At 43.0% G+C, this 14,445-nt stretch overlaps 1 protein-coding gene across 1 annotated transcript in view; it reads left to right on the forward strand.

The window, feature by feature from the left end:
- The window catches only part of CNTNAP2 (contactin associated protein 2), a gene marked incomplete at both ends in the record, with an annotated part of 2,063,650 nt that overhangs the window by 1,812,088 nt on the left and 237,117 nt on the right, over positions 1-14,445 (forward strand). The window contains one exon of the mRNA XM_079711872.1: positions 6,831-7,049. Within this exon, the coding sequence (XP_079567998.1) occupies positions 6,831-7,049 (219 nt within the window). The remainder of the gene's footprint in view (positions 1-6,830; positions 7,050-14,445) is intronic.

Below are 14,445 nucleotides of genomic sequence, written 5' to 3' on the forward strand. Positions count from 1 at the left end.
AGATAGTGGGAAGCAGCCGCAGAGCACAGGGAGATCAGCTCGGTGCTTTGTGACCGCCTGGAGGGGTGGGATAGGGATGGTGGGAGGGAGGGAGACGCAATAGGGAAGGGATGTGGGAACAGATGTGTATGTATGACTGATTCACTTTGTTATAAAGCAGAAACTAATAAAAAATAAATTAAAAAAAAAAAGATGCAGACCTACTAGAGAATGGACTTGAGGATATGGGGAGGGGGAAGGGTAAGCTGGGACAAAGTGAGAGAGTGGCATGGACATATATACACTACCAAACGTAAGGTAGATAGCTAGTGGGAAGCAGCCACATAGCACAGGGAGATCAGCTCGGTGCTTTGTGACCACCTGGAGGGGTGGGATAGGGAGGGTGGAAGGGAGGGAGACACAAGAGGGAAGAGATATGGGGATATATGTATATGTATAACTGATTCAGTCTGTTATAAAGCAGAAACTAACACACCATTGTAAAGCAATTACACTCCAATAAAGATGTTTAAAAATATATAAAATAAATAGTATTCCAGGACTGCTTGTATCAGTCACCTGGCATTAGCAAAATACAAACTCCACAGTCCTGCCCCAGCTTACTGCGTGAGAGGAGCCTTGAAATATGCATTTTAAGCATGTTTCTTTAGCAGTTTCTTATGTAGGCCAAAATTTGAGAAATGTAATTTTGATTTAAGGTCTTTGTTCCCAAGAGTAGAGTGAAAATAGCATGAGATGTAGAAATGGGAGAAAATTCTGCTTCTGGCTCCACTACTGTGTTTATCTTGGACAAGTCTTTGTTCCTCAGATGTTATAGGTTTGGGAACAACATTTGGCACAGTTTGTTTCAAACAGACATGACTCATGTATCAAGTTCCCAGACTGAGGAATATACATTAAGTTACTGTATGCCCTCAGGGAAGATGCTTATAGAATATAAGATGGCATTCCTTATATATGCTTGTGTGTTAAGTTATGGTTTGCATTAGGAAAATGCATGGATTTCTTTTTTTCAGAGTATGTAGATAATTGTTTGGCCTCCATGGCAGGAGTGTTCCTATTCATTCATTCATTCATTCATAAATTGTTGAGTGCTTACTCTGTGTCAAGCATTGTTCTAGGCACTGAACAAAACTGAACGAAATGGAAAATACCTCTGCTTTAATGAGTCCAGGAGCACATATATATTGTGCTAGACGGCGATACATGCTATGTAGATCCAAAAAATTAGGATAAAGGGGCAAAGGCAACTAAAGGGGGTGGGGGGTTGCTATTTAACATAGAAGGTTTAGGGAAGGAATTTCTAATACGAGGGCTGTGTGCAGAGGGATAGAAAAGCAGCCATAGAGTTATTTGGGTAAAGGAACCAGTAAGTGCTTAGGCGCTGAGTCAAGAGCAGTTTCACAATGTAGTGAAAGAGAAAGCCTTAAGGTGATGGGGTTAAAGAAAGACTAAGAGGAACAGACACAGACACAGAGCACACAGGCAGCTCCTTCAAGGAATTTGCAACAACAGGGAGCAAAGAAATGGGATGTGAAGACAAGAGAAGGATTTTGTAGTGGAGGTGGTAGCTGTGAGCATTAGAGGTAGGTCCACACGGTCACGTGGAATGATTCAGTAGAAGACAAATTATAGACACTGTAGAAGGGGAGGGGGCATTGCTGGAGGGATGTAATGGAACAGATAAGAAGGGATGGCACCCAGTGTGCAGTGGAGCACCTGGCCTTGGACAGGATCATAGGTGTTCTGTTTACTTCTTCCTGTTTCTCACCTCTCTGATCCCCATAATGACCTCATTTTCAGCCTACCTGTGTCTTCTCATACCCTTTCCTGTTGTCTAAATTCTTTTTTTTTCTTTTTTTTTTTTGCGGTACACGGGCCTCTCACTGTTGTGGCCTCTCCCATTGCGGAGCACAGACTCCGGATGCGCAGGCCCAGCGGCCATGGCTCACGAGCCCAGCCGCTCCGCAGCACGTGGGATCCTCCCGGACCGGGGCACGAACCCATGTCCCCCACATCGGCAGGCGGACTCCCAACCACTGTGCCACCAGGGAAGCCCCCCTGTTGTCTAAATTCTTTTGTCTCCTAATGGACACGTAGCCCTTCCTTCATGAAAAAGAAAAAGAAAGCAGAAAATTCATAACATTCCCCACTCGTAGAGTGAGGCTAAAATATCTGCTCTGCCTATTACCAGTTTTGTTGCATGGATCAAATGAGATTTGGTGCAGAATAGCCCTTTGGAAGCTATCCATCCTTGAACTTCACTGTAGAATGAAAGAAACAAATCATCATCAAAACTGCAACCCTGTTAGCTGGTCTTCTCAGTGTGCTCACTTTGTGTACCTTCCTTTGTGTTTTTACCTATTCTATGTTGAGTGACCAATTTTTTCTGCTGCTTCCAGCTGATGCTTTGGGTCTAATGTCTGAATGTTATCTCACCCGCTGGGAAAACCCAGAGTCCAAAAGCCTACTATTCTGGTCAGTTGTTAAATTCGTCTCTCAGTACATTAAGCCTGGAGTGATTTGTTTCCGAAAACTCATGGTTAGAATGAGAGTGAATAGTGCCACCTGCTGGAATTACACTTGAAGGAGGGGAGGGAAAAGTCTATATATATATTTATATATATATTATATATATATATATATATTATATATATATATATATATATATATATATATATATATATATACACACCAAGAGCTGCCCATGGTTCTGTCCCATTCATTGCTTTGTCACTCAAGTGAAGTCATGATCCAGATGTGATAAAAGATGATTTCTGCCATCATGCTTGTTTCTAATGCCCATATGCCACCTGTGCATTTCTCTTCTAATATCTCTCTTTTCTCCCTGTAGTGATCCAATATCTACCACTACTAGTGAGACCAGCTCTATTTCACTTATTGTTTCTCTTAGAATCTCTTGGAAATTAGATCATAGAATGTTCACATTTGAAGAGACCTTAGAGCTCATCAGTGTTTTCAAACACATTTTGGACACAGAAACTCTTGGGAAACTATAGATGTAATCCTCCTTTCAGACACCAATAAACAGAGCTCAAAAGGTGACAAAGCAACGTGAAGACTGGAACTCATAAATACTGATTGCTAAACTGTCTCTATATCAGTTAAGATGCTTTTAGCTGCAAGAAAGATGGCTTTAGCAATAAGAGATATCTCACATAAGAAGTCCTGAAGTGGCTCCAGGAATAATTTAGGGGCTGAGCAATGTCAGCTAAGCCCCAGGCTCATCCCATTGCCCTCCCTGTTCTCCTCAGTGTGTCTGAGGTTTACAGACGGCTCCACCAACACTAGAAACCACATCTCCACCCAAGACCAAGGAGCAAAAGGGGATGACTATCTCTTCTCTTACCAACTAATTAATTTTTCTTCCAAAGACTCCCCCTCATGTCTTACTGGCCAGAAAGAAATGATATATCCCATCTTAAGTGGGTTGCTGGCAGAGAGCTCAGAATTCTCATGTTTGACTTAGACAAATCCAGATACACCCTCTGGGCCTGGGGTAGGGCCATCCATACCTGAAGCATAAAGTTGTATGGAAGCACATAGTTTCCTGGGCAAAATCAGGTCGGCTCACAAGGAAAAGGGTGGGGGATTGTCTAGCTGTCGGGCAGAATTCTCCATGGGTCTCTCCCATGTCTGCTTGTCTTCTGAACAAGAGGCATTGTCAGCTTTGTTCATACCTTTTAAACGATGTGTGTATAGCAAACAGTCTCGGAGGATAGAGTGTCTTCCTCCAGAGCAGAGAGTAGATTTGTTTCCTGACCAGGATAATAAAGCCAGTGTCTCTCCCCAGGACAAAAGTTAAGCAGGTTTGCTAGCAGCCCTTTTAAAACTTCAGGATTTCCTAAAGTCAGGGTTCCTTGGCTGTGATGTAAACTCACTGCATAGGCAGCATCCACCTGGGCTGCTGCCACGGGACTCTGGGGACCAAAGAAACCAAGGAGGGTTGACGCTCATGCCGCCTGCTGCACTGTGAAGAATGCAGTGCGTTGTCTCTGACCCACGAGTCTCCTGTCTTCTGCCAGCATCTACAAAACGATGGCAGGCTAACTTGTGAGTTTGCAAGAAAGATGCTTCCCAGTTCCTGACACTAAGAGAAAGGCAACCATTCGTGTTTGCTACAGTGTTCTTTCTAATGAGCCACGCTAGAAACCTCCAATCTTCAAATACTTATTTCTGAAAATAAGAATAGTTTCGATATGTCAGAAATTCCTTTTCCACAGTCAGAAACAGGGCAACACTTCAGCCTCCTGGAGACACGCATTAAGAGGATGGTGTCGTTGGCTCTCGCGTCTTTTACTCTGCGTCCCTTTCATTCACTTGCTGACTCTCTCTGTAATTATCTCTTTTAAAATGTCAGCTCCTCTCACCCAGAGACGAAGAGCAATCAGCCACAAACTGAACTTCAGAAGCTTTTAAAACACACTTACTGTTTGGCTGGGAGATAGGAGTTCTCAAAGGCAATGTCGGGGAGGCTGACATTGAATGAATGGGAAAAAGGTACCCTTTCCCTTACTCTCATGCGGGGCCTCAGGAACACCAGAAGGGAAGTGGGATGGGCTGAAATTGTGGACATGACTTCAGCAGAGCCTGGATGGAGGCCCTTGGAGGAGGATTCTGCTCTCAGAGGCCCTCGGCCTTGAGTCCCTCTTCCTGCACCCAGCTGGGGAGAGGACTGAGCTACAGTAGGTCCTGGAGACCTTCTTGCCTTCTCTAGAGGGAAGTGTTGATGTTAGGAACAGGGGATCTAGTGCGACAAGCAGAGAAGGAAGTAGGGATGTTTTCTGGTAACTGCTGGTCCTCAGAGTTTCTCCAAATAGTGACAACTTAAAGACCTGAACAAAAATTCGTCAGAGCAGGAGGAGAGGAGGAGAGGAAATTAGAGGAGCATTAATCCCTCTGAGTCCAATTTTAGAGTTAAACTCAATTTATCCCTAAATCGTATTTCCCTGAAGGCTGTTGATGCCTCTGAAGCAAAACCAACTTTCCTTCTTAGCTCAGGAAGCCTTGTTCTCTGGCTCTTCTGACAACTTACATTTTAAAATACATCTGCTAAGACACAGCACTGCAAGAACAGAACAAATTCAATCTTAAAAACCGAGGTTACGTTTTCCCCATTGACCATGCCAGAAATTCAGGGAAAGATCATTCAGTTCATGAGTCGTATGCTCGTCGACCCATATTCTGATCATACTTCTGCAGAAATCTTGGTGAAGGTCACTGGCCTCCATCAGGTCACAGTGACCTCGGAAGGCAGGAGCTCCTAATTTAGAGAAGAAATTTCACCAGAGCAGGTGTGGCCTCACCACAGGTGTTAAAATTAAAGTTCCCTTTCTAACGACATAAAGGAACCAAATTCCTTGGTACAATTAGGTTGATTAAATTGAGTTCTGTGTCTAATGTCCCTGGAGCTCAATAAAGTTAACGCAACTTTCAGAGGGGCCTGACCAGAGGTGGGGAGCAGTCCAGGTCTTGAGAGAATCTGGCCCACTGCGGTTTTTAAATCAGAAGTTTGATTGCTTGCAACATCATTTCAAAATGGTACCAGTCCAAAGAAGCTGAATTTTTCATTAGCCTGGGGGAAAAAATGACAGATATTTAACTAAACTGCTCAGAGATTAGTCAGAGGCTCATTGATAGACAGAGGAGCTGAATCTCTTTATAAGCAAAGTTAGAAGATCCAGTGGTGTGCCTCATCTTTCCTGTCAAAAGAATTCACCAAGCTAAGGAGCTGGGACCCACATGCCACTACCTCTCCTGGCAATCGCAGGAAAAATATACACTTAAAAAAAACATATTTATAAAGCACTAGGTAGTCACTGAGGAACTTGAAACCTAAAATATTTGTAAGAAAGCTACTTACAATTGGAGTTACCAAAGCAACCTCCTTAGTCCATTTTTCCATGTTGAAAGGTGATTTATTAAAAGAGTTTGATTGGGAGCAGATCTATAAAAAAAGAAGAATGATTTGTGATTAGTGCTGGAGGGTAGGTTATGAGAAGGACCTGACATCCCAGATGGCGAACATCCAAGGTGTGCAACAAATGATTCAAGAAAGGGGTTTTTCTGCAGGACTCTGGAGCTGCCCTTTGCCCAGCCCCAGAGGTCCGGAAAAGATGTGGGTCATCCTCATTGCATGCACAATTCACAGCTCCCTAACTTTCCATAGGAACTTTAAGGATTAGATCAAGGAAATAAAGTTTTGTGAATTCCCCCAAAGCAGTAGCTCTCAACTCTAGCTATATATTAATATTTTCCAGGAAGCTTTTAAAAAATACCAGTGCCTACCCAGCTGAGTGGGAATCCCTGGGGACGGAGCTGGACACGGGTGTGTTTCGTAAAGCTCTCAGGTGACGCTTGGTGCAGCCAGAGCTACAAGTCACGCCCTAGGAGCTACTGAAGAGTCACGGTGTATATAGAGCCAAAAGGTCTCAGGCTCTGAAATCTGAGAAGCCTGGTTCCGATCCTGACTCCACTACTCACTAAATCTAAGGTGCTCGACATGTGCTTAAGTGCTCCAGCCTTCAGTTCCTTATCTGGAAAGAGTCAGTGATGGTAACTTCCTGATAAAATAAGCAAATGTATACCTGACCCCCAATCCAAGTTTATTTTCCTTCCCCCGGTTATTAATGGTTAACAGTGGTTTCATGTTTTATCCCTCCTCAGAGGATTTCGCCTTGGACCTTTGTAGCAAGTGACTAGCTTAGATCACTTTTCTCTCCATGCTTTGTTTTACCTCTAGAATTCACCGCTGTTTTGTATCTGGGAGGGAAATACTCATGTGCCTTTCATGCCTTCTGCTCCTCCAGCTGCCACAGAAGTGTCCTTTTCATTTGATGTCGGAAACGGGCCCGTGGAGATTGTGGTGAGGTCACCCTCCCCTCTCAACGATGACCAGTGGCATCGGGTCACTGCGGAGAGGAACGTCAAGCAGGCCAGCCTGCAGGTAGACAGGCTGCCCCAGCAGACCCGCAAGGCCCCGACGGAAGGCCACACCCGCTTGGAGCTCTACAGCCAGCTGTTTGTCGGTGAGTGATGGGACAGCTAGAGTGACTTCTCTGCTGCTTGAAATAACTTCCACCTTGGGAAGAAATAAAACTGCCTACGTAGGGTTCTGGTAGAGATTTTTCCAAAAGTAAGTGTTTTTGCCTCTTGTGGTCTCCTCTGAAACAGAATGGAGCAAGGAAGAGGACCCAGGAACCCTAAATCTGGTTCTACCCTCCACTTTCTGTTGTGTTTCCTTTTTGGCCACATTGCACAACATGTGAGATCTTAGTTCCCGACAAGGGATCGAACCCGTGTCCCCTGCGTTGGAAGTGCAGAGTCTTAACCACTGCACCACCAGGGAAGTCCCTACTCTCTGCGTTCTGGAGCCCACAATCCTCATCTACAAAATGAGAGGGTGGGCTAGGACATCTCTGAGGTCTCTGATCTGTGCAGTTTTAGGTTTATGGTTTTAGAACTGCATAAAATTCCTTAATGATTTAAAGCACTTGTAAATGTGCAAAAGGAAGGATGGAGGAAGGGGAGGGAGGGAGGGAGGGGAGAGAAGGAATGGGCTCCCTCAGTTCAGGTTTGCTTGAAATGATAAGTAGAAATCCACTCCTTTCTCTCCCTAGCCTCAAGGCTCTAGGCAGAGAAAGACTTAGACTTCTCCTTACATAACATCTTTCCACAGAGAAAAGAGATCAACACGGAGAAGAAATTGAAACAGAGCACAAAGTAAAGCATCCTTTGTGAGAAGTAGATCTAGCCCCACCTTCTGGTCTTTGCTTATGACATGTCCTAGCTGAACGTAACATAACTTTCAATCAATACTTGTTTCCATGGCTTGTGAGATTTTAACTTTTGTTTTCCAGAATACTAATATTTTAGGAAATTAGCTATTTTTCTTCTGTTGAATGAAAAGAAAGCAAGTTTGAAGGACTTGGTGGCTGTCTTGCCACCTTAGACCTCCCCTCTAGGTGTGTGTGGGTTAATTGGTCAAGTCTGTCAGCTGTGGTCTCAGACCCAGCAAAAGCAGACATGACCTTCCACCTGGGCTCCACCCAGTGGAGGTCAGGGTCCCGATGGTGTCTTTCATAATTATGGCAGGATGTTTTAAGGACATTAGAAAGTCACAAAAAGACAGGTAAAGTTAGATGCCCACTCCTTTGGTGAAATGTGGGCAAATTGTTAACATAGGCAGTTAGCTTTGGAAGTAAGACTGACTTGATAACAAGCCACATCAGCCAGGGGCCATGAAAGTCACAGATTTTGAAATAAAGTACTGACTGCCCCAACCCAACCAGAACTCAGTCCCTTCCTAATCCTCCCCTCAAGTTATAGTTCTCAAAATTACACATTATTTTTAAATTACTTTTTTATTAAAGTACAGTTGATTTACAGTGTTGTGTTCCTGGTGCACAGCAAAGTGATTTAGTTATACATATATATATTCTTTTTCATATTCTTTTCCATTATGGTTTATCACAGGATATTGAATATAGTTCCCTGTGCTATACAGTAGGACCTTGTTGTTTATCCATTCTATATATAATAGTTTGCATCTGCTAATCCCAAACTCCCAATCCAACCCTCCCCGGCCCCCTGCCCCCTTGACAACCACAAGTCTGTTCTCTATGTCTGTGAGTCTGTTTCTGTTTCCTAGATAAGTGCATTTGTGTCATATTTTAGATTCCACATATAAGTGATATCATACAGTATTTGTCTTTCTCTTTCTGACCTACTTTGCTTAGTATGATAATCTCTAGGTCCATCCATGTAGCCGCAAATGGCACTATTTCATTCATTTTTTATGGCTGAGTAATATTCCATGGTATATATATATACCACATCTTCTTTATCCATTCATCTGTTGCTGGACATTTAGGTTGCTTCCCTGTCTAGGCTGTTGTAAATAGTGCTGCTATGAACATAGGGGTGCAGGTATCTCTTTTTTTGGCTGTGTTGGGTCTTCATTGCTGCATGCAGGCTTTCTCTAGTTGCGGTGAGCAAGGGCTACTCTTCATTGCGGTGCGCAGGCTTCTCATTGTGGTGGCTTCTCTTGTTGAAGAGCACGGGCTCTAGGTGCAGGCTTCCGTGGTTGTGGTGCATGGGCTCAGTAGTTGTGGCTTATGGACCCTAGAGCACAGGCTCAGTAGTTGTGGCACACAGGCTTAGTCGCTCCCCCGCATGTGGGATCTTCCCAGACCAGGGCCCGAACCCATGTCCCCTGCATTGGTGGGTGGATTCTTAACCACTGTGCCACCAGGGAAGTCCTGCATGTATCTTTTTGAATTATAGTTTTGTCCTGATATATGTCCAGGAGTGGGATTGCTGGATTGTATGGCAACTCTGTTTTTAGTCTTTTGAGAAACCTCCATACTGTTCTCCATGGTGGCTGTACCAATTTACATTCCCACCTACAGTGTAGGAGGGTTCCCTTTTCTCCACAGCCTCTACAACATTTGTTATTTGTAGACTTTTTAATTATTTTTATCAAACATCAGGTCCACTGATTCCTGCCAAAAGCTGTGAACAAATTCCCCTTTATCAATACATCTTACACAGATCACCTAGGATAAGTTTCTTCCTAAATCCTGTTCATCTCAGGCATGCTGGTTAGATTCTACTTGGTTTTCATTATAACAGGTGACCCTAATTGACCCAATTTCTCATTTTTCTGAGATCTCCCTGGATGCAGAGATCCAATTTTACTTTTATCCCTTTCTGTCTACTGACTATAGTGGTCTCCAAGAGACTTAGAGACCAAGTAAAGCTGTAAAATGAAAAAGGGTAGGGGGAGGCATTTATTATGGTCTTGGAAAGAATTTTGATTCATGTAAACAAGATGACCTGGGAACAGCTTAATAAAAGAGAAGAGGAGAGGGCTGTGGTCAGAGTCCGACAGAACACTTAAATCTAAAGGAGAGGCAGAAAGAGTAGCATCTCAGGAAGAGGAATGAAAAGAACAAGCAAGGAAAAACCAGGAGACAGGCTGTCACAGGAGGAGAGAGTTTCATGAAACTGCTTATCATTGACAAATAATATCAAGTCCCATGTATAAAATAGAGCGAAGAAAATGTTCTCTGAATTTAGTAATTATGAAACCACTGTTGACTTTGGAGAGAGAAAAGTTTCAGAACAGTGGGCTGATATGATGAGTCAGCAGCTTCCTTTCACTTGATGAAAAAGAGTAAGTCTCCTGTGCCACTTTCTAATTTCCTGTTATCTGAGATGTGGGCGTGAGGCACATCTCCCGGACACAAGCTATTTGAGACAGTATGAGAAATATTGGTCTGCAAAGAAGTCTACCCCAGGGGAAGTGGGGAGGGGCTTGTTTCCAGAAAACAACAAATTCAACAGCTCTGAAGTCCTGGAGCCAGTTATCCCAAGACTGTTCGATAGGGATTCAGGCAACCAGGAAGTTGTTCTCAGTTCAGCTCTAATAACAAGTGTTACCTCTTTTCCTCTTTGAGTCTCTTTTTTCCTCAAATAAAGGAATTGGATTAGCTAGTCTCCAAACTTTCTTCCAACTTCAGCCATTTAGGATTGTGTGTTTAGAAGTGGTTTGAAAAGTTCTGAGTTGCCAAGCAATTACCCATAACACCATGGGCTTGAATCCCACCTCTGCCACTTAGCATCTGAGGGACCACTGACAAGTTACCTAATATATCTGTCAAGTAGGGATACAGTTCCTATGTCTCAGGAGATGAGCTAGTCCATGCTAAGCGCTCCATATAGTATCTGGCACAGAGCCAGTACTCATTAACTAGGAGGTATTTCTCTACCTTTTCCTTTACCTTTCATTCCCTTACCTTTCTTCTTCCTCCATGTAATATTCACCCTCTCCTACAGAACCTACTTCCCTATAGAACTCACTTCTAACTGGCTCATTTCTTCCTTCCCAAAATACTGACCTGAAATGGAATCACTTGACCCCACCAGCCCTGAAGGAAAGGTTACGTGCTACATGGCCCTCGACATCCCAAGTCACTCCACAGTCACTCTGCTCACCTGCCATGGTGGCCACAGAGCAGCAAGCGAGGGCCCAGGAATTTTCTCACCAAGAAAGGAAGTGAGCATCCCTCTGAAAACACCACCCAACATTCCCTTCTACAGCGGAGACTTGGGGCAGAGCTGCCCGAGAGCTCCATCCGGGTTCTAGAGAAGGAAGGGCTTAAAAGCTCAACCTAGAGCTAAAAGACGTTCTTGGCTTTGGACTCTACGGAAGGCCACCCTCTGCCCGCTGCCTACGTTAGCAAGGCCAGGATCCTGTCTCCTCTTCCAAAGTCACTGAAAAACAGAGGATACAGTTCTCTTCACTCTACATGTAAAACATAATTAGAAGGTAGAGGCTCCTTTCCATTGGATAGTCCCCCGCCGCGAGGTGGGAGGAGATAAGGCTCCATCCTTCAATAGCACTCATCTACCCAGCAACTGGGCTGGGAGAGCAGTAGAGTCTCCATGGCATAAACGAAGAAACTGTGACTCAGCCTAAGTCAACGGCCTGATGCCATACAACCCCATGCAGTGATGAGTGTGAGATGCAGACTTGGATTTGTCTGCCTCCAAAATCTCTGTTCCTTCTATGACAATAAAACAAAGGAGAAGAAGAGCGAGAGAGCCATGTGGCTCACAGGGCCTTGGTGCCCCGGCCTAGTGTCAGGCCTGAGCCTCTGAGGTGGGAGAGCCGAGTTCAGGACATTGGACCACCAGAGACCACCCGGCCCCACGTAATATCAGTCAGTGAGAGCTCTCCCAGAGATCTCCGTCTCAATGCTAAGATGCAGCTCCTCTCAACGGCCAGCAAGCTCCAGTGCTGAACACCCCATGGCAAACAACTAACAAGACAGGAACACAACCCCACCCATTAGCAGAGAGGCTGCCTAAAATCATAGTGAGTTCACAGACACCCCAAAACACACCAACGGATGTGGCCCTGCCAACCAGAAAGAAAAGATCTAGTGCCACCCACCAGAACACAGGCACCAGTCCCCTCTACCAGAAAGCCTACACAAGCCCCTGAACCAACCTTACCCACTGGCAGCAGACACCAAAAACAACGGGAACTATGAACCTGTAGCCTGTGAAAAGGAGACCCCAAAATCAGTAAGTTAAACAAAATGAGAAGACAGAGAAATATGCAGCAGATGAAGGAGCAAGGTAAAAACCTACCAGACCAAACAAATGAAGAGGAAATAGGCAGTCTACCTGAAAAAGAATTCAGAGTAATGATAGTAAAGATGATGCAAAATCTTGGAAATAGAATGGAGGAAATACAAGAAATGTTTAACAAGGACCTAGAAGAACTAAAGAACAAACAAACAATGATGAACAACACAATAAATGAAATTTAAAATTCTCTAGAAGGAATCAATAGCAGAATAACTGAGGTAGAAGAACGGATAAGTGACCTGGAAGATAAAATAGTGGAAATAACTACCGCAGAGCAGAATAAAGAAAAAAGAATGAAAAGCATTGAGGACAGTCTCAGAGAATTCTGGGACAACATTAAACGTACCAACATTCGAATTATAGGTGTCCCAGAAGAAGAAGAGAAGAAGAAAGGGTCTGAGAAAATACTTAAAGAGATTATACTTGAAAACTTCCCTAACATGGGAAAGGAGATAGTCAGTCAAGTCCAGGAAGCCCAGAGACTCTCATACAGGATAAATCCAAGGAGAAACACGCCAAGACATATTAATCAAAATATCAAAAAATAAATACAAAGAAAAAATATTAAAAGCAGCAAGGGAAAAGCGACAAATAACATACAAGGGAATCCCCATAAGGTTAACAGCTGATCTTTCAGCAGAAACTCTGCAAGCCAGAAGGCAGTGTGAGGACATATTTAAAGTGATGAAAGGGAAAAACCTACAACCAAAATTACTCTACCCAGCAAGGATCTCATTCAGATTCGACAGAGAAATCAAACTCTTTACAGACGAGCAAAAGCGAAGAGAATTCAGTATCACCAAACCAGCTTTACAACAACTTCAGGCAGGAACTTCTTCAGGCAGGAAACACAAGAGAAGGAAAAGACCTACAATAACAAACCGAAAACAATTAAGAAAATGGTAATAGGAAACTACATATCGATAATTACCTTAAGTGTAAATGGATTAAATGCCCCAACCAAAAGACATAGACTGGCTGAATGGATACAAAAACAAGACCCATATATATGCTGTCTACAAGAGACCCACTTCAGACCTAGGGACACATACAGACTGCAAGTGAGGGGATGGAAAAAGATATTCCATGCAAATAGAAATCAGAAGAAAGCTGGAGTAGCAATTCTCATATCAGACGAAATAGACTTTAAAGTAAAGACTATTACAAGAGACAAAGAAGGACACTACATAATGATCAAGGGATCGATCCAAGAAGAAGATATAACAATTGTAAATATTTATGCACCCAACATAGGAGCACCTCAATACATAAGGCAAATGCTAACAGCCATAAAAGGGGAAATCGACAGTAACACAATCATAGTAGGGGACTTTAACACCCCACTTTCACCAATGGACAGATCATCCAAAACGAAAATAAATAACGAAACACAAGCTTTAAATGACACATTAAACAAGATGGACTTAGTTGATATTTGTAGGACATTCCATCAAAAAAACAACAGAATACACTTTATTCTCAAGTGCTCATGGAACATTCTCCAGCATAGAACATATCTTGGGACAGAAATCGAGCCTTGGTAAATTTAAGAAAATTGAAATCCTATCAAGTATATTTTCTGACCACAACGTTATGAGACTAGATATCAATTATGGAAAAAAAGCTGTAAAAAATACAAACACATGGAGGCTAGACAATACACTACTAAATAACCAGGAGATCATTGAAGAAATCAAAGAGGAAATCAAAAAATACCTAGAAACAAATGATAATGAAAACATGATGACCCAAAACCTATGGGATGAAACAAAAGCAGTTCTAAGAGGGAAGTTTATAGCAATAAAATCCTACCTCAAGAAACAAGAAACATCTCAAATAAACAACCTAACCTTACACCTAAAGCAATTAGAGAAAGAAGAACAAAAAAACCCCAAAGTTAGCAGAAGGAAAGAAATCATAAACATCAGATCAGAAATAGATGAAATAGAAACAAAGAAAATAATAGCAAAGATCAATAAAACTACAGGCCAGTTCTTTGAGAAGATAAACAAAATTGATAAACCATTAGCCAGACTCATCAAGAAAAAAAGGGAGGAGACTCAAATCAGTTAGAATTAGAAATGAAAAAGGAGAAGTAACTGACCCTGCAGAAATACAAAGGATCATGAGAGATTACTACAAGCAACTATATGCCAATAAAATGGACAACCTGGAAGAAATGGACAAATTCTTAGAAAAGCACAACCTTCCAAGGCTGAACCAGGAAGAAACAGAAAATATGAACAGACCAATCACAAGCACTGC

This window comes from Hyperoodon ampullatus (genome assembly GCF_949752795.1).
Source record: "Hyperoodon ampullatus genome assembly, chromosome: 9".
Taxonomy (NCBI): domain Eukaryota; kingdom Metazoa; phylum Chordata; class Mammalia; order Artiodactyla; family Ziphiidae; genus Hyperoodon; species Hyperoodon ampullatus.